A 20,124-nucleotide genomic window follows, 5' to 3' on the forward strand; every position below is an offset into this window, starting at 1 on the left:
TTAAAGCAGATTTCTGTATAGAATGAAAAGAATTCACCAAACCAATTATTAATGACCACATACTTCTTATAATAGCCAGTTTTATTAGCTGTAGTTCGTGAAAAAAAGAAAGGCACACTTCCTAAAACCATCAAATACATTTGACATTTGCAGTCCTAAGGAGTTACTATTTTCTCTTTTTAAAAAACAGCGAAGGAAGGAAGCCCAGAGGAGGGAGATGTCCAGCAAAAGAGTTGGCCTCAATCACATCCTGCTTAGGCAGCTCTAAATCCAAGGAGAGTCAAGCATGCCAGCAGCTGTGAGGAAAGATGCAGCTGCCAAGAACTTTCAACCTCTGACCCAGTTTGAGCTAGAGCATCTCGCCCAGAGCATGCTGATGGCAGCACAGCTGCAGGGGACTCTGCCATCTCCCCAGCCATGCAAGCCCCACAGGCTGGTTTTCAATTAAAATATTTATCATCTTCTACCTATGCTAAGAAACTTGCAAAGAAATTATTCACAGTAATATTCATTAGATGGTCTCTGATGGCAGAGCTAGCTAGCACTACTGCCTGAAAAATGTCTGAAACAGTATCCCAAATTAAGTTTCCAGATCTTCTTGGAAGTTATTCAAGATATTAGGATCACTGCCTGACTTCTCTGCAGAGGCATATACAGCAATGTCTAGTTGATAGACAGTGCTTGGAAGACACATGCATTCATTTAAATGTAATTATCTATTTACTCCATCATCCTTAGCAAAAGAAAGAGAATAAAGGAAGCTTCCATCACCAGGATGGAAATGGGGCATGTGAGCTCTACTGTCTCTTTCACTATAAATCTACAATGATGCAAACAGTTTTCTTGTTTTACTAACAGGGAAGTCCTTTAAGCTTTACAATATTGCCACAACCTTTGACATAAGTATTACCTTTACCCCATTCATGACAAAGGCTTTTCTGTTATGAGTTAAGATCTCATTTTTCATCTGAAGGATGCCGATTCAGTACTGAGTTTTTCCTTAACCCAGGGTTTATTTGCATCATCCCTCACCAATGGCATCAGCAAAGCCACAGAATTTTGTGTTCAACCATGCAGAATGTCCATAGCTGCTGAGGAAAGTGCCTGTTCTACCTGCAGTCTTACACCTAGAAGCTCACTTTACAACAGCTCATGAACAGTGAGTAGCCATTGCTCTGGCCACAGATAGCTAAAAAAAAAATAATAGGGGAAAGTGGGAGATTAGTGTTTCAGATCACACCTGATACCTTGACTTCAATATAAAAAGTCAATGTGGAGGTTTGTAGAGACATTCCATGTAGGATATGAAGTATTCTTCCAGGTTCACAGAATTACTTGTGAAGAGAACATACTAAGCTCTAGTCATCTATCAACTTCAAGTCCTCATAACTGCATTCTTGCCTATATTCTTTTCACTCATCTCCTGCATAGTGAGCAGTTTAGCCTATGGATGTCAGTCAGCCAAAGTGAAGATACTGTTTTCCACTGATCTTCAATAACCAAGTATGTCTTTATTCATTCTAGTCCATGGCCATCCTAGCAAATTTGAGTATTTTTGAAAAAAATAAACCATTGGCTTTTCTTTGAAGGACAAGGACCTATACTGTTATTTTTAAACATATAGGCAAGACATTTGACATGTTAAGTATGGAGACATTAGGGTCACCTCTCAATTTAACAATCAAATTTTCTCAGGTAAAGTACATCTAACTCTGTGCAGACTATACCATCAATCTGGATCCCCCTTTGATATCTTAACTCATGATGCCTTAGCTAAATTTAAAGCTAAAAATATTAGCTATTACTATCACATTACTCAAAATTATATAAATCCAATAGTGACCCTAATCTATCAACAATTATAGCACAAACTGCATGACTTAGTGGCTAGAACCAGCTCAATCATGTTTAAAGACAATACATAGGTTTAATGTATTTGCTGCCCTGCCACTTTGGAGAAGTTACAATAAATAGAAACACTACACTTTAAAAGAAAAGCAGTCACTGAGACACAACAGGATAATAAAACAAGACTATGACTTTGTGTCCAGAACAAACATCTTCATTACTAGAAAACTCGAAGCAGATGACTGGTAGCATTGTGCACATTCTCCATTTCTTAGGATGGTAGAGACATCTGGATTTTTACCACAGTCATTTCACAGAACACAGCCAACAACATTCATCTGCAAGTAAGCTAAAGAAAACTTGCATGTAAACCATTTAAATAAGGAAAACGGTATTTGACAACTTTTTAAAAGCATCCGTTTTAGTTTAGAATAAATAGCATTCGCTGTAATCTCATAATTTCCCTGCATTTCATTGTGTGGCCAGTCCCTTTAAAAGCCCTTCAAAAAGAACCTCTCATTTTGCACTTCAGTTGCTCCCAAAAGGCCATCTTCACCACAAAGCTCTTTCTAGAAGATGTCTGAACACTGTCTCATTCATAGGCAGTTGCACCTGCCAAACACATCAGTTTGTATGGAATTTAGGGAGACAAAGAGAAAGCAGCTCCCAAGTGATTCAAGTTACTGTTTTCACCAACACAAGGGACATTCACATTTATGTCAAGAAATCTTTCAAGTTCAGGATTGCAAGTTAACACAAAGTTTATTATACACTACCAATCACTCATCTTTAAAGATCATGCCATTTTAGTATTATTATTTTATCAAAGTCAGGACAGACTCCACACAAACAAATATATGGAAGTGCAACTTGCTATCAGGGGAAGAAAATCAGAACTACCTTTCTGTAATCTCCAGTTACTTCAAAACTAGTTCAGCATATAGTACCATTTTGAAACCAAAGGCCTTTTATTCTCACTCAAAGTATAAATGAAATAGTTACATGTTTCAGAGTTCTAAGGACTTTGTTACAATTTGTTCAGATAGTAAGTATTCCATGCAAGAATGACTGGCCAGTTGAAAAGAAAACAAACAAACAAACCCAAAACCCACACAACAAACCAAAAACCCAACAAAACAACAAAAAAAACCAAAAAGCACAAAACCAACCAACAAGCAAAAAAACCCAAACAAACAAAATCAACCCAGTTTGGTAACACTAGGATACCCAAGAATTACTAGACATACCTAGTTTGAAGAAAAGCTGAGTATACAAGTATGACTGTGTGTTTATTGCACGAAACAGGCACAAGTAATTCAGAGCTGAACTTCATAAAGGCAAACTAGAGCATTTCTTAATCAATTTGCCATGGAAAAAAAAATTGTAGCATGTTAAGTAAATAAAAAATTTGCAGGAAATTAATACAAGTTCTGATGTCTCAATCTAAACAGCTTATATGCTTTCTGAAGATACAGCTCCTTTTCACAAGCACCACGATGTACTGAAGACTGTACCGGATAATCATAGAACTCACACTCCCGCAGTAACTATGAAGCCTCAAAAGCATCTTCCCAGGTCATCCCATGGTTGCATAGTAACAAAGTGGAGATAACAGCAGAAAGCTGCAGTATCTATACACTAATCTTTAAAAGTTGGGCGTTTTGGAGGTTTTTTTTTTTAAGAGTTTACTCACCTGCTGAATTATTTTTGAATCTTTTGGAAGGTTTTCTCTGGGTGGGACTTTTCCAAACAACTTCCAACCAGGAGCGCTTTGGACAGCAGGTTTGAGTTCCTTTGTCCTTTTAGTGAAAAAGTTTCTGAAAAGAGAGGAAAGTTTTCTTTTTGTTTAATACAACCATATAAACAAATTATATTTGTGTTGACTTAGTTTCTTTAAATCAGGTTCACCACTGGAGAGTTACACTGCTCAGCAGGTGGAAGGTGTGCTACCTTAGCTTTCTCTTATACTTTACAATAATTACCTTGAAGTGGATCACCTTTTACTACAGGTGATTTGATACTAATATATTTGTACTTAACATTCAGTTTTACCTCTGAATTCTAAGCTATTTTTGCAATATCAGAACTCTTTTAGTAATACCACAATTCCTTAAGTGTAAGTTAACAGCATGCACTAGCTCTCAAATTTTTGTTTGGAGTTTGTTTCAGTATATCTTAAGGAGCTATTTGGAGACTGAAAACAGCTGTAAAATTACCATGTAACTTACAGATTTAAAAAAGAAATGGTAACCTATTACATCTGCTATGATTTTCTGCACTCTTCACACCTTCAACTCTCATAGCATGGACTAGAAAACCTGGGAACATACATACAGCTTCAGTTTAACAGATAACCTTTGCCAGTACCTAAAGCTCCAACAGGCAGATGACTCCATTGCTCTGTCACTTCTCAGAAAGCAAAGCATCACAAGATGTAGGCAACCATTGCCTAGATGTACAAATATATTGCTTGTCTCTGATCACAATCTCCCACAGGCTGTGCTATGTACAAGTACATATGTACTTTGTATGTAAGTATGTACTTTGAAAATGTAAGAAGTGCATTATTCTGATATTGAAAAGTTACTTTCCAGAAACTCATGACTAAAAGTTTAAAGTTAAATAGTCTGCAATGTTACTTCTCATCTTACAAGTTCACCTCTGAACAAACCGAATATGGAGCGCTCTTACTGGAAGACGTCTTTGTGTAGTGCTAGCTAGCTACTTTTGTAGTTTCATACTCTTCCTCAGGAAACAGATCCCCATATTTATTCATTATTTAAAGCCTTTACTTTATTTTAAAATACATTTCCTCCACAAATGGAATGCATTCACATTTGTGCACAGAAAACAAGTCTTCATCTTGGCTTTGCCCAGATAAGAGTAGCGTGCTTCAGCAACTACAATCTGCCTGAAAAGAACATAGCCTCTCTTAAATTCCAGCACTGTCAGACTTTCTGACCATGCAGCATAGTTTTACAATTAGTAACTGTTAGTAAGACATTGCATAGCTTTCAAATACAAACTATCTTTTCAGTTCCCAGAATGCTTTTTGTTATTTGGGAAACAAGCAAATGTCTGTCGCAAAAATCCCTTCTGTGCAAGTTTGCCTGAATGGACTCTACAGATACTTGTATTCAGCTGAAGATCTAGCCACCAGAAAACAGGGAGATGGGGAGAAGCAGAATCAGATGCTGATAAAGTGTGAAAATCTCCCAAGAACCAGTAAACTCAACACTACTGTTCCTGTGGAATCCAGGAGAACTAAGAAACTCAGAACACCAAGACTACATGCTCCATATGAAGCCACCAGGACACACTGCTTTGAATAACTTGGAAAACAAAACACACACACACACAAAATAAAGGAAATTACTGCATTCAGGAAAGCTGTGGGTACATCAGTACACTCTTCTACTTCTGTACAGGTCTCCCAGGCTGTTGTTCCAACCCAGTAAGCTTGGAAAGAATGCTTGGGAATAACCACTTGCACAGTATGAACCTTTACCTACCATTAATGGATCCAAGCTGTTGTTATTAATAATAGCTTCATTAATACAAAGTGTTCTAGTAAGTACTGGTGGTGACCTATGCACCCTGCAACTCTGTCACCCCAACAGGGAAACCTGCAATATCTTGGTCCATACCCATGGAAACAAAGTAAGCCCCTGGAACACCAAACTGGTGACCTGCAAGAAAGGGCTGAGGAAACCAAGCCATGCTACTAACATCTTTAAAAGATTCTGTCCATGGTCAACCCCAGGAATGCATATCATTACTGAAACAACCAGGTCCAGCCATAAACGAAAAAATAAATTGAACAAACAAACAAAAACTGTAAAAAGTGTGTTTATGTAAATGATAAAGGCTCATTTCACAAGCACAGGACAACTTTTCACAGGGCTTTACATTGTCTTCAGGAGGGAAGGAACAGGAACCATCAAGAAAGTACAAAGTATTTTAAAGACCAGTGTATCATTAAATGCTGTAGTACAGCCTTAAATCTGCAACTACTATGATAGTATATTCAAATATGACTGTATTTGAACTTTATTAGAGCAGATTTTTCTGTCCAAAATGCAGGAAAATATATTCTGGAGTACCATTCCTAAGACGGCAACCAGCTCATGCATCATGCCGTCATGGATAGACACAGCTATTAGAATTTCTGCATGTGCTATGGAATACCACCAGGATTACCAAGCAGTTCAGCTCCATGGTTTCTGGCACTTAGAGAAGCTAAAAAGATAGATGTCTTTAACATAGATATCAATGTGCCACTGAAGCAAAGCTGTTCAATGATTAATCGGGAAGCTGGCAGATCTCAAAAGGAAAAACATGTAAACACAGAAGATTTTTATTAATATTTGTGTACAAAAGACTGAAGCATGATCTCTCTAATCTCTAACGAGACTTTTTTTAAATAACATTAAACCACCATAATGAATCTTGAGGGGTTGGGGTTCTTTTATATACTTTGGTGTACTGAATGAAGCAAAGACTTCTTTAACTTGTTGTGAATGTACAAGTGAAATTAGAAAACTTCACTTTTATTTAATAAGATTTATTCAAGTCTGTTACTTGGAAAGGCAAAAAGTCGGTCAGACTTGATACCATGTCAGAATAAACCTCACACAGGAATTCTAATCCAAGAGAAAGGAATGGAAGGTTTACAAAGAAGCTTTGCTGAAGATGGAAGGACACTTCTAATACATTGTTTTGGCAGCTAACAGCATCACATCTGATGTGTTGTTGACAACAGTAAAGCATTACAAAAGCCCTGTTAAGGAACAGCATCTGTGAATGCTTAGAAGTTGCACTCACTGAACTGCAGGAAATGTACTAGATTTGATATATTTGTTGCTGCTTACAATATTCATGAGTCTCACTGATCCCAGGAAAAGTCATCCATTGAGATGGACTGAAAAGTCAATAGCATTTTGGTACAGAATCTCAAAATCTATTAAAAAACTTCAAAATTCCTTTTTATAAAAGGCTTAAACTTTAGAACTGAATAGTGTTTCCTGTTAAAAGGCCTATGGGAGAGAAGTATTAAATTAGTTCATCAAATTAAGCTTTAGTTTACAAAAGCCCAGTGGAAAAGTTGCTTACTCTGCATTGTTAAAATACTTGTGAAGTGACTGCCTAGAAAGCTGCCTTGTTTAGCCAGTGAATCTAGTAATGCAGTTTCAGTCATACAGTCAAGGAATGGTTTGGGTTGGAAGGGACCTTAAAGATCATCTAGTTCCAAACCCCACTGCCATGAACAAGGACACCTCCCACTAGACCAGGTTGCTCAAAGCCTCATCCAACCTGGCCTTCAACACCTCCAGTGGAAGGGCATCCACAGCCTCCCTGGGCAACCTGCTCCAGAATCTCACCACCCTCACTGGAAAAAATTTCTTCCTAATCATATTTTTAAAAAGCATAGCAATCTCAAAGACAACCAGTTAGTCAAAGCAGACAGGTGTCCCAATACGGATTTGCCTCCTCTGTATTGAAGGAAAGGCTGCAACATCACTCTACTACTTATCAGGTGTTAGAACATCAAATCATTAGATCTTCACCTTCAGACTCAAGCTTCACCTGTTCTGCTGCTTTTAGTTACTTATGTAAAAAAAAATCCAGTGTAGAGGATGATTAGATCTTACACTTGAGCCATTCCAGATGACTGCCACTACAAAACACTAAAATGTTTCTCCATGAAAAATAGCAAAATTCAAGTGGTATCACCTACCGAGACAAGAATATGGTCTTGGAAGAGAGTATAAAACACGTGATCATCACTACTGTTACGCCTGAGCAACACAGTGTGCCCCTCTGTGGTTTACTAATACACAAATAAATCTAATTTTAAATGCTGCTCCACGTTAGACAACAAAAAAGTCACACACATACACAAAAAAGTCCACACACACAAAAAACCCAAGCACACACAACCAACAACTGTGGGCATCTCTGGAAAGCAATCCCTGTGAAATCTGAAGCCTTGAAGCACAGCACCAAAGAAACAGGTTTTTCCAAATGAAAAATTCAGAATTCAGTGTTACATTAGCAATAAGTGAATAATGTGTTTAAATCTTGATGCTGAAAGCTACACTATTATTCTCTCATTTATTCACCTTGCAAGGTAACTTTGACCTTGTTCAAAGTGTTTACAAGGTTTCTTACTTATCTACAGATAAAACAGTTCTAACAAATGGTCTCTTAAGTTATATTGGTGTACTAAAAATAGTGCTATTTTTAGAAAACTAACAAAAACCCCTTAGTGTTAAAACATTTTTCTGACTTTAACTTTACACACAATCTTATTTACTGTCATTTTCAATCAATTATTTCTTCTCCTTGTATCCACCTATAATGAGGAAGACCTGAGAAGACAAGTTTGAAAGTCACATGAACTGACAAAGGAAGTGAGGGCTGATTAAATTTTCCTTTTATTAAGCATATATTACATTATTAGACACTGCATAAGACAACTGCCTCATATTAAATCCAGGGAAGCAAGACACACACAAGGAGGAAACAGCCTTGCAACAAGAGCCTTCTCACCATCCCCTATAACTTTTCCTCCCAGGATCACAAAGGCTTAGAGGAGGAATACAGCATGGAATTAATGCTACAAATGAGCACCAAGTTGGGGAGTTGGGGGGGGGGGGGGGGGCAAGGGAAGTGAAGTTTAGCTTTTATGTTTGTTTAAAATCTAATTACAAAAATTCCATTAAAAATCCTAAAAGTTGCACTTCTCAGTAACTACATTACATTAAAAAAAAAATCCACCAACACTAATAAAACCTCAGAATTTGTAAAATGTTATAAAGTAACAAAATTAATTAAAAAGTATTTATGTATTACAATGTAACTGATTTTACATCTCCATAAAGAAGAGAGTTCTGTTTGTACATACTCTCTGCTCTTGTTCCATCACTGGCATGTAAGTTTGTCTTTGAATTTTGTTGAAATTTGAATTAGCCAAAAGACAAACCAATAAGGAAACTATATACCTATACTATATACTTATCCAGAGAGCAGTATGAGTAATGAGGTAAACGTATGTCCCAAGAATTATTGATGCTTTTCAACTGGTATAGCATTAAAATTAATCATTTATACTTAAAACTATACTTTCAGAAGAGTCTTCACAAATTCTAAAGACCCCCTACACCCCTGCAGTTCCCTATTCCTTCAATGACCGTGAGTACACAGAATGATTACATTGACACTGGCATGTTTTTACCATGTGGAAAATGCAAAAACTGCTTAAGAAGGCAACAGTTTTTCTTCATATTCCCATGTCATCCATTCTGTTAAGGTAAAGACATATGTGCAGTAATTTGGAAATAACAGCAGAAAAACACTGCTTGATTATAGACAATTAGCTCCTCTGCTTTAAAGAAGACTTTTCAATAATTTACATACAGAAACAACTGTAACTCAACTCCAAGCATAAATAATGAATCATTAAGAGATTAGCCAGTTACAAAGCTTGCAGAGCCACAAAAGTAGGAGTCCAGATCTCCACTTTAAACTGTTTGTATACAGTACATCATTTGTAGAAATCTAGTTTTAAAAGCATTCCAAAAGTTGCAACGTATGTTCAGAGGGCACACAGTAATTATTTCTTAGACCAATGGATAGGATGTCCCCAGTATTTCAGATTTTAATTATATTACATTGTCCAGGAGCCATTTGCTCATTTCCACATGCTCAGAAGTGTTTTCTCACATTATCAGTTATGGCTGGAAAAGTGACAAAGGCAAATACCCTCCTCTTTACAAATATGTTTTTCAGCTCATGCTTTATTCCAACACTTCAACCTCAGTTTCTAAACTAACAAGCAAATGGGTTTAACTTTAGTTTAACATTCTTAACATGGAGATGTAGAATAAAACAGTAATAAATTTAGAATTTATTACACATTCTATATTTTCAGTTCCAATAACTTGGAATAATATCAGCCCATTTTGATTCAATACATTTATACAGTTGCTCTGAGCACAAGAAGAGACCCGACCAATTTTACAGTTCACATATCCCACCAACTTGCTACAGAGAGAAGCTACTCAGGATTTTGTAACCCTCAAACACAGATCTATTACAGGATCTTTCTAGTTTTAGAACATTTTAGCAGTTCAAAGATTTCTTCTTTCTCTCCACACCAAGACGACCCGAAAAAGTATACCAAATCACCCACTAAAAAGAAACTTCAATGTTTGTACCTGTAATATTCCAAAACTACAGCCTTAAAAGAATTGTAATAAGACAACCAAATCTTCAGCAAAACCAGACTTACAGGGTTTTTTTTTTGTTTGTTTGGGGGTTTTCTGATGAAGCTATGACATTGCCATGGATATTAGCGGTCAACTAACGCCTCAGCTAAAATTAAGTATAACTGAAATCAAATGAAGTGTCAAGGAGGAACTGTTAAGGATTGAGGTACAGGAAAGGAAGCTTCTGACCTCTTAGAGGCCACAAAGATTAACAGAACTACTGATACCAGTCCCAAAGTGGCTTTGCAAACTCTGCTGGCAAAACAGTTTTATTATAGGTACAAAAACACAGGAAGTTTTAAGAGTTGAAAGTATTTTAGTGATATTACAGAACACTCTGTAGAGAACACTTACTGATAAACAGTATTTTACCAGTCTACATTAATGTCTTAAAGACTTGTTCTAGAGGTCAGCTTCACAAACAGGCTCAAACATTCAAAACCATATATAAACAAGTGGACATGCGCATGGTTAAATCTCAGAATGCACAAGTACAAAGAATAAAGGAAGGTAATCAGTGTGGTCTCAACTTTACTTTTCAGAGTGAACTAACAAAATGCTCTATGCTGATCTGTTCTATCATCTTTGTACTTTATGAGGCAGTTCAGCAGCTATTTTTTGCACTACACCAAGCACTATGGTCAATCTACTGTAAAAACAACCAAATGTCACTTGCCATACAAATCTTAAACCAAAATCCTACATCACAGCTGCAAGAAGTGGAGTATTTCTACCAGCTGACTACAGCTGATTTTTTGCATGGCCAGGAGTATCTACTCCAGTGAAGCCACAGCTGGTTTGCTTACAGCATGTTGCTGTCTAACAGTGCTTGGTGAATAATACTGTTTCAGCTCCGCTATGGGGAAGCCCATTTCTCTTCCTTGAACCAGTGATGTCCTACACTCCCTTTGCTGCGTAGATTTTGAGACTGTCTATACCCTGCAAGTCAATTCAACTCACAAATTCCACAGAAAACCATCCACATTTTCTTGACTCCTCAGTTTAATGAGCTACATCAGGTCACAGAGAATCAATACCAGAAGCAGAGAAGAGAAATTGTTTCCTCACAAAAGCAAATTCTTCAATCAGCTCACCAAGATACCTCACAAAAGTACAATACAATGAAGCAAACTACCTAAAACTGTTCTGGCAGTGACTCACTTTCAGTTAAGGCAAAAGTCATGAGCTTTATCAGGGCAGTCACCATACCTATAGCCCAAATGTTCCTACGTGAGATACATTTTCAAGACAAAGTGAGAAAGATTTCCAGTCTTTGACACAGCCTATGAGTCTGTGAACTGTAAGTTCAGACAAGGGGCAGAGTTTTATTTTTAAGACAGTCACAAGACTTGGTGATGCTTACTACTCAAACTTGGCTGGTTAAGCTTCAGTTAATATCCTTCCCTCCTAGTCACAGAAAGAGTACCCATCAACTAGTTAATTGTGTAATGTAGCACTACAGTGCTACACTTTTGCAGCCAGTGTGTCAGGTTTCTGCGGCAGTTAGCACTTCACAATATACTTTGTCACTGTTTCAGTGATAAGCTAAAGAAATACTACAAAACACAAGGATCTGTTAGACAGCTGATGTTAATACACACTAGCCTGATGCCTTTCACTTTTGCATGATAACTTTGAGTTTTACAAAGCAAGGAAGAAATTCCACAGTCTGCCACTCAGCAGCTGCCTACAGAATGAGGAATGGTAAGCAACTTGCAAAATATCTGAAATTTACAATGACAAAAAGCTAGAGATACTTTGTACTCTGGAATCTGCACTGTTTGCCATTTCACAGCCACAAACCTCCCGAATACCTTTGGTAGCTCATGGTTTGCTTGTTTTTCTTGAAGCATTTTGGCATCTAGCATACAAACAGTTTCACTGCTGTCCACCAGCAAGACAGGCAAGATCCTACATTAATGGACACATTACGCAACCAAAGCCTGCAGATGGAAGTTGGAGCAATACAGGAACCTCATACCTTTCCAGAGTTAAATCAGCATACAATACTTCCATTGGCATATCTGAAATGTAACTTTGGTTTGCCACTCAGCAAACATCCCCACCAAATGATAACCCAGGTGCACAGCATCTTACATACTTGTGATGAAACACCCATTGCCAATGTTCTTCAGAAACACAAAACTCTTCAAAGCCTACACATTCATCCTAAGGGCTGGGAGGGAAACTTCATCACACAGGCATTTTCAACCCATAGACCTTGAAGACTTGCTCATTTTCATAAGCTGCTTGGAACTGGGTCGCTAATAAATCCAAGCCTGCCAAGTCACACGGATTTAATTCGCTACTATGGGATCCACATTTGTCACCAGAACTTTAGTAGGTGCACAGAGACATTTCCTTGACCTTTTTATGAATAAAAAGCTTATATCATTTCAGTAAAATTTTCAAAGTACAGAGTAATTTAAAATTGGGTAGACAAAAAAAAAAAAAAAAAGAATGCTAAGCATTAGTCTTCAATGTTTGATACTGTTTGTGTTACACTGGAGATTACATGTACTTAAGTTGTCATCACACTTGTTATTCATGACTGAAGCCAGAAACTGGCCAACAAGTCAACATAACTTCATAAAATAAATCATTATTTGCAAACAGCAAATGAAGAATTGTCAGAGAAGATTCTTATTTTGACAGTACTTTTTCATATTTTTATCAAGTTAATTATGTCTCCAATTCTGGAAAAAAGGATACTGTTTGAAGTTAGTTACAGATCTGGGTCTAGGTGCCCTTGCCTACAATTATAATATCCACTTGTTCACTCAAATTACAAGATTGCTTAGTGAAAGCAAAAGCCTATGTCTGACAAAGACAGAAGGGTGCTCTCATTTTTTGGGGGGAAGCATTGCTCTATTCCCTTAGCTCTTCTCTCTTATTACCTTTACAGTATATTGTCAGTGTATTTCCTTGACCTTCTAGAGGCACTCAGTACTTGTTATTTCTTGTTTGGTTGGGGTTTTTTCTCGACAGGGCAAAAAACCACCTCAAAATCAAAAACACATGCAACTGTTTCCAGGGTGTCAGCAAGAATTGACCAAGACATAGGAACAGGCAATACAGGAATATAAATAAAGCATTGTGAAGTGCCTCCATCAATCTATTCTTTTATCCTTGCACAAACAGAAGGCTTAGGAGATCTGTTGCAACTAGGGACAGCTCATTCCCCACTTGGCTTTAGTTATTGACCAAAACTGCACAAAAGATATTTCTTCCCCATAGATGTATTGTACATCCTCTGAAGTTTCACGCTGATATATAAAACAGAAAAACTCTGTATACATAAAGAAACATTGATTCTGGTATTAAACATTTACAAGATGCAACTATAGATTAAGTATACACTGATACAGCTCAATGAGCTACAAGTGCTGCCTAGTAATAAATTGAAATATCAACTACAGATCTGAAGACACTACTATGTACACAAGTAACAATACGCAGGGGAGTGAATCTCTGCAATCCTCCACAGTCTCAGTCAAGGACATTTGTAGGAGCAAGATGATTAGCAGCTTTTGAAGAACTACCTACCTACTTAACCACAGAACTGTGTTTACAAAGAGGGAGAAAAAGATACGGGCTACAGTGATTTCTCAGGTCTTTGTTTCTACAAATACTGACTCCCTTCAACTTTCCATCATCTCCCTAAGTGAAGATTTCTCAATACTTCTGGATAACAAGCACAACTGCTCTGGGTGAGGAAGGATAAGACTAAAGACGTTTTTTCTAAGGATATACATGCTCGTAATCCCTTACACCAATGTGTACACAGCACATTGTAAGGATCTGTGAGATATGGATGTTATGAATTAAGGGCTTCACTATCTTATTAGGAAACCTTGTCAGATGTATTATGGAAAACAAGTTAATTGGAAAATGTTGCTTTACTACAAAGTATCACTGCTGCTGTCAACAGTACACTCTGAATCAGGAATAAGAAACTTCACAAAACACCAGGTGGCTAAATTTATCTAGTAAATACACATTTAAGAAAGGAACAGTATCTATACAAGTTGAGAAGATGCCTGGTATATACATGTAGAATTAAAAAGATTCAAAATCACTGCAGATTCATCTCAGGCCTGGAATACTCATTCTGACTGCTTACTGTTCTGCTCTGTATATGCTGCTTTGGGGGATAAAGCATAGAGCAATAAAGGTAATCATCGTGGCTTTAATTGTACTGTCCACACAACACACCTGCTCACAGAAGCATTCTGTACCCAGTAACAATCCACCGAGGCTACCCAAAAATGATCCAATAACCCCAAAACAGTAAGTTGCTACATACTACCACAAACCATAAGAACAGTGTCTATATATTGCTATATTACGAATCATACACAGGAGTACAAAGCAGTGACAGGTGACTTTCAAGATGCCACTTAATGCTCTGACCATAACAGTAGCACAGTGGAGACAAGTGACCATAGTCATGCAATTTTCCTTGCCACAGCACTCCGCTCCACATACCTCTGATTTACTTGAAGCATCCCACTTCACATGCTGAGAGAAACAAAGAGGTAGAACAAAAAGATCAAAACCAATTATTTTTCAGTTAAAAGTTGTCATCATTGATTTGACAGGCTTAGTAATTTGGCACAAACACAACTTAAAACCCCATGGTCAAATACTACACCTAATACTTATCTAGAGGGGAAAAAAAAATTGATATCATTGGGTAAGCTTCTTCATGAGCTTAAAGTAATTATTACTGAATCTCAAGGGCAAAGTCACTCTTCCTGTAACAGAGCTTGGGCAAGATGCTGCTGTTGACAGCTGCTCAATTTTGCCCCTACCTCACCTCATCAGTTTCTTATTCGGTTCAGTGAAATGAAGACAGAAAATTATCACTAACGACTTGAAAGAGCTGCAAAGAAGGCTCCCCTGGTAACTGAAAACTGAAGAGCTTGGAGCAAGCAGCTGGAAACAGCAGCCTCCTAACCCAGATCTGCCACGATCAAACAGTTTGTCTGACCAGGCAGTTAAAACAATGAAGTTTTCACACTGAAGGTAGTGGGACTTCCCCCTTGCCTTTTATCATTGTTTAAATAGCAGCAAGAAAGTATTTCCATATGACTATTAGAAAAAAAAACAAAACAATGGGAGCTACCAAGTTCTTAGTTTATAAACTAGACAAAGAGCATTTTGAGTGCAAAACATCCTATATAAGATGCTTCAAGCTACTGAACGGCCTGTGCTTAACACATGCAGTACCTTTTCTCCTACGCTATGGGAACACGTACATACTCTGACACAACATGAGCAAGATGGTATCTCTTAGCAAGTACTTCTGATACAACACAGCCACCTGGTACAACTTAAAATTTGGGGAACAACATCATTTATGGCTCCCTGCTAACTCAAAAATACAAGCAACCATTTGCTGAGAAGTTTGACAAGGAGGGACAGTTGCCACCAACACTCAATCACAAGACAATTTTTATACAATTTGAATCTAAAAACTAGAGAAAACCTACTTACAATGGCAACTGTCAGTTTTGACTGAATCTGAGCAGTTTAAAAAAAAGAAGTGAGATGTGTAAGCTTTTAAAGTATCAGAAATAGTTCAGAAGACATTAACAAACCGCTCAAAATTATGAAAGCTTTATTACCACTTTTCTAAGCAGACTACGAACTCTAGTATTACTGCATCTAGAGACAAATCTATCAAGGTAAAAATGTCTGAGGTTGTTTGGGGGAGGAGGTGTTTTTGTTTTGCTAAAAAAAAAAATGAGTAAAAGTAGGGTCTACTAGTAGATCTTGTATTGGCTACTAAGATACAATCAGCTATAACTAAGGCATTTTTATGAATGTATTGACAGCGATGAAGCTGAAGCCCCTGAAGACAGTATCACTCAGCAGGCCAAATGCACAAGAGGCACAGCCAGCAGTGCCAGCCAGGGGCTATGAAACCAGATCTCTGGAAACCCCCTTTTTGCATTGAGGTGTCAGCACTATAGCTTTTGTAAGGTTAGAAGCAATTAATTTTTTATCATGTATTACCCACGCTTCCACTGAAAACAGCAATCATTGGTATATAATTGACAATAACTTCTACTGAATGCCAACTTCACTCTTCCTTGTGAGGAAAATTCTCCAGAATTTCATTGAGCTATTACTCTGGGGTGAAAAGCAACAAGTATCAATGTTACTGGTCAAAGTGTTCAAGTAACACAGTGAAGGGAAGGTAAATATCCTGCAGTCCAAGAGAAAGAAGAGGGGGGGAAAAAAAAAGGTGTGGGCTAAAGAGCGCTAACAGGAAATAGCAAGAGTAGAGATACATCTCTCAACCCATCCTTGGAACAAGGGGTGAAGGCATCAAACTTATCCTGCAACTGCCACTATCCTTATCCTCTGGCAGGAATCCCTCACTCCTCTTCCTGGGGGTTGGGAGAAGAAGCCTATTTCTGAATTTAGGATCCTGCCCTGAGATGAAACTTCTGCTCTTCTGTATCAGTTCTTTAGTTAATAGGTTTAACCTTATTCAGTTTTCCTGAAACAGTCACTAAGTATAAGCCCAGGGTTTTGGAGAATAAAACCAGAAATTTGGAAATTAAACTGCCATCTTTAAAAAAAAGTAATATAGAGTATGCTATGAACTATTATAATCAAGATGCATCTCTTGTGTAGTATGTTAAAAGAGAGAGTGATGCTAGACTCCACTGCCAATGAGGCTGGTGCCCTTAAGTTTCTGGGTTTGTGCTAGAGCCTAACAGAAGCCAAATAAATCACAGCACAAAGCCCAGTCCCTGAAGCTTTTTATATCACACTTCAGAATAAGTAAATTGGTCAAAATAAGTAAGTGAACTGTACCCGCACTGTCAGCAAATAGAAAAAGCTTTACGAGCCTCTGAAACTTTCATGATGATTCGTAGAATCACCTGAAAGCAGCTCCCAACACCAACTATTTTCACCACATTCCCCAAGCAGTTTAATCGGTAGAAGTGTGCTGGTTCAGACAGTTAAAAAAGCTCTGTCACAGGAAGCAGATTCCAGTTTCACATCCACGGAGTTCACAGCAGCAAGAATATCGTTACCATATTACCCCCAAGTCCAAAGCAAAGCCACGTTCTTGCTATAGCAGCGTTTACTTGGCAGAAGAACCCGCCACCGTTGGAATCGCTCATCATCTGACCAGCAGGAAGGCACTGCTGACAGGAGACACAGTCCCTCAGACAACCCCACCCCCCCGCGAACCGGCCCGGCAGACTTTAACCGCGGCTCCAGCGCACCCAGCCCGCCCGGGCCCCGCAGGCACCCTTTCTCCCCCGGCTCAAGGCTGGGGGCGCCGGTACTGGCCCCGCTGCCTGATTCTTTACCTGGTGAAGAACTCGGCAAAGCTGCTGCCGGCGATGCCCGCCCGCTGGGCCCTCTCCGCCGACTCCTGCGGCGGCGCCGCGGCCGCGGGAGCCGTCCCTCCAGTGGGCAGGTGCTCCGGGGCGCTGCGGCGACGGCTCACCTCGTAGGTGTTACGGGAGTTCAGGTTCACGTCCGTGAAGCCGAGGGGCGCCGAGGGCAGGGAAGCCGACTCTCCCCGGCCCCGAGAGGTCCGCACGCCGGGGGCGGCCTGAGCCCGGCTACCAGCATCGTCCTCTGAACCGAGGGGCAGCGGGGAGCTGCCGGCCGCCGCTGTACCACCGCACCGCTCCGCCTCACTCCGCAGCCGGCAGCTCCTCAGAGGCTCTTCCAAGGCCGTTCCCGTGGGGAAGTCGCCACCACCCCCCGGGCTGGGCGGGCAAGGGAGGAAGCCCCCGTTCTGTAGTTTTGCTTCCTCTTCCTCCGGCTCATCCCGCCCGGGCTCGGCCCGTCCTGCCCGAGAAGGCAGCGACGGCTCCTCTGGCGGCGGCGGCAGCAGCAGGAAGCCAACATCCCCGTTGGTCATCCTCCCACAGGGGCCCACAGCGTAGGCGGCCCCATTGGCGGGCTTCTCCGGGCAGCGCTTTCCACCCGGCGCCGCGGCAGGGCCGAGCGCCGCCAAGTACCGCTGCAGCAGCCGTTCCTGCCCTGGCCCGCCGCTCCTCCGGCTCAAGCCCCGGCTCCCATCCCGCTCTCCATCCTCCTCCTCCTCCGCCTCCTCCGCCGCCACCTCTTGCCGGCCCGCGGGAAGCACGGCTGCGCTGCCCGGAGCCCCGGCATCGTCCGGCCCCACCATTTGCCACCACGGAGCCCTGGGGATGCCAGCGGCGCAGCGGGGCGGGGGCACGGCCCCCCGGCGCGGGGGGGGGCCCAGGGGGGCGGGACGCGCGCGTTCCTCCGCACCGGCGGCGCCGCAAGCGCTGGCAGCCGGCGCCGCTCACCGCGTCGGACCGCGGCCTCGGCGGGGGGGCGGCGGGCCCGGCTCACGCAGGCGCACGGCGCCGACGCCGGCCCTTCCCCCCGGAAAGCCACCATAGAGAGGCAGGGCAGGAAGACCGCGCCCGCCCTCCTCGGCGCAACCACATCCGGGACCATAGAGATGCCAACTAGGCAGGATTCTCCCAGCCAGGGAGGGGACGCGGAGCAAGTCCAGCCTCCCCCACTACCATATTACAGCTAAAGGCTCGCTGCGCGCAGCATTACTCCATTCCACCACAGTGTTGCAACCCTCTGCAAGGAAAACGCCCAATTCGGGGCTTGGCAGCTTCCTCCCTTCCCCCAGAGCCGAGCTACTACGCGCTGCCTGGGCTACCGCGTCGGGTCTCTGCCCTCTCGGGTTGGGGTTACACAAAGCCTACATGACCCCTGCAGGTTTCGGGCACGCCGCTTCCACTCGCGCCCGACAGACTCACTGTGCAGGCGCTCACTGTGGTCCCGCTCACCTACGAACCCTCCCAGCGTCCAGACCGGGACAGCCGGCTAACAGTGGTGGCCAGAGCTTACCGAGGGCACCCGCAGAGCGTTCACTAGTCTCACTTTTTTTTTTTTTTTTTAGCAATAATAATAAATTTTTAACAGCCGCGATGGCGTTGCGATGGTATTGCGTCTTTAAGGTGCTCTCCCGGGCGCAGAGGCAGGACGGGGAGGGCAAAGCTGTCACACAGACAGGGCTGCGTTGAGGCTGGCGAGTGCACGGGGCGCAGCGGGCTCCCAGGAGTACAGTGGAGGATTCACGGAGACCCGGTGTCTGTTCCCTCGTGAGGCAGACGGCAGCGAGCTACCTGCTCACCCGCGGCGTAACGGGGGATGAAGCTCGGCGAAGTTACTCACCCTGGAACCGCGCCAATGCCTAGCTGGGGAGAAGAGCAGAGGCGATCTAAGAGCCGGGGCAGCCGCGCGTCGGCTTGGGGAGGAAACGAAGAGGAGCTGGGGACACTGCAAGTGCAAGCCCTCCATCGCGGATGGGGGTGGGCAGGGTAGGGTCTGGACCTATCTGTACGTCTTTTCTGATGAGATAGGATGTACTTGAGCTTTTGGCGGGAATGAGAGAAGGAGGGATGAGAATGGCATAGCCATTTCGAACTCATGGGAACAGTGACGAAAACTCTTCAGGTTAACGTTGGGGAGGTGGATGGAAGGCGTATAAGAAGGGAGGTCCCCGCGTTTGTATTTCCTACCACATCTCTCACAGGAAAAAACAATTTATTTCAGTCACCTCTGCCCAATGAGGAAGCAAGGCCAGAAGTCACTGTCAAAAGAAAAGGCAATGGGATTTCAAGTCCCCAGAGAAGCAGTAATAACATAGACTCCATACAAGGTCAAGTAGGCTACCAGTCATCCTAGGCAAGCACCGAAGGTAGTGCTTCAACCCAAGCAATTGCTTTTGGGTGCCTACCTAAATACAGATGATAACAGGGAAGTGCCATTCTCTTTGAAACCATTTGACAGAGAAGTCCTCCATGTCCTAACCCCACCTGCAAAGGTCATGCAGAGGGGTGGCAGGCAGGCAAATGGGACATGACCAGAGAAAGTGGACTCAAGCACCAAATGGAAATGGGGAAGGAACAGCCATCCTCTTTTGTTGGTTTTCATTTTCTTTCTGTGAGCATTTCAGAAATAAAGGTTTAAAATG

General features: G+C 41.4%; 1 protein-coding gene across 1 annotated transcript in view; it reads right to left on the reverse strand.

Annotated features, from left to right (window-relative positions):
* TBC1D12 (TBC1 domain family member 12) overlaps window positions 1-18,527 on the reverse strand; it is a 43,166-nt gene extending 24,639 nt beyond the window's left edge. Inside the window, 4 exon segments of the mRNA XM_068139687.1 lie at window positions 3,542-3,665; window positions 17,456-18,405; window positions 18,407-18,460; window positions 18,462-18,527. Of these exon segments, the coding sequence (XP_067995788.1) occupies window positions 3,542-3,665; window positions 17,456-18,405; window positions 18,407-18,460; window positions 18,462-18,527 (1,194 nt within the window).
* Window positions 18,528-20,124: the final 1,597 nt, after the last annotated feature.

Source organism: Melanerpes formicivorus, unplaced genomic scaffold (assembly GCF_026170545.1).
Source record: "Melanerpes formicivorus ecotype bairdi unplaced genomic scaffold, bMelFor1.0.p_v2 SCAF_6, whole genome shotgun sequence".
Classification (NCBI taxonomy): domain Eukaryota; kingdom Metazoa; phylum Chordata; class Aves; order Piciformes; family Picidae; genus Melanerpes; species Melanerpes formicivorus.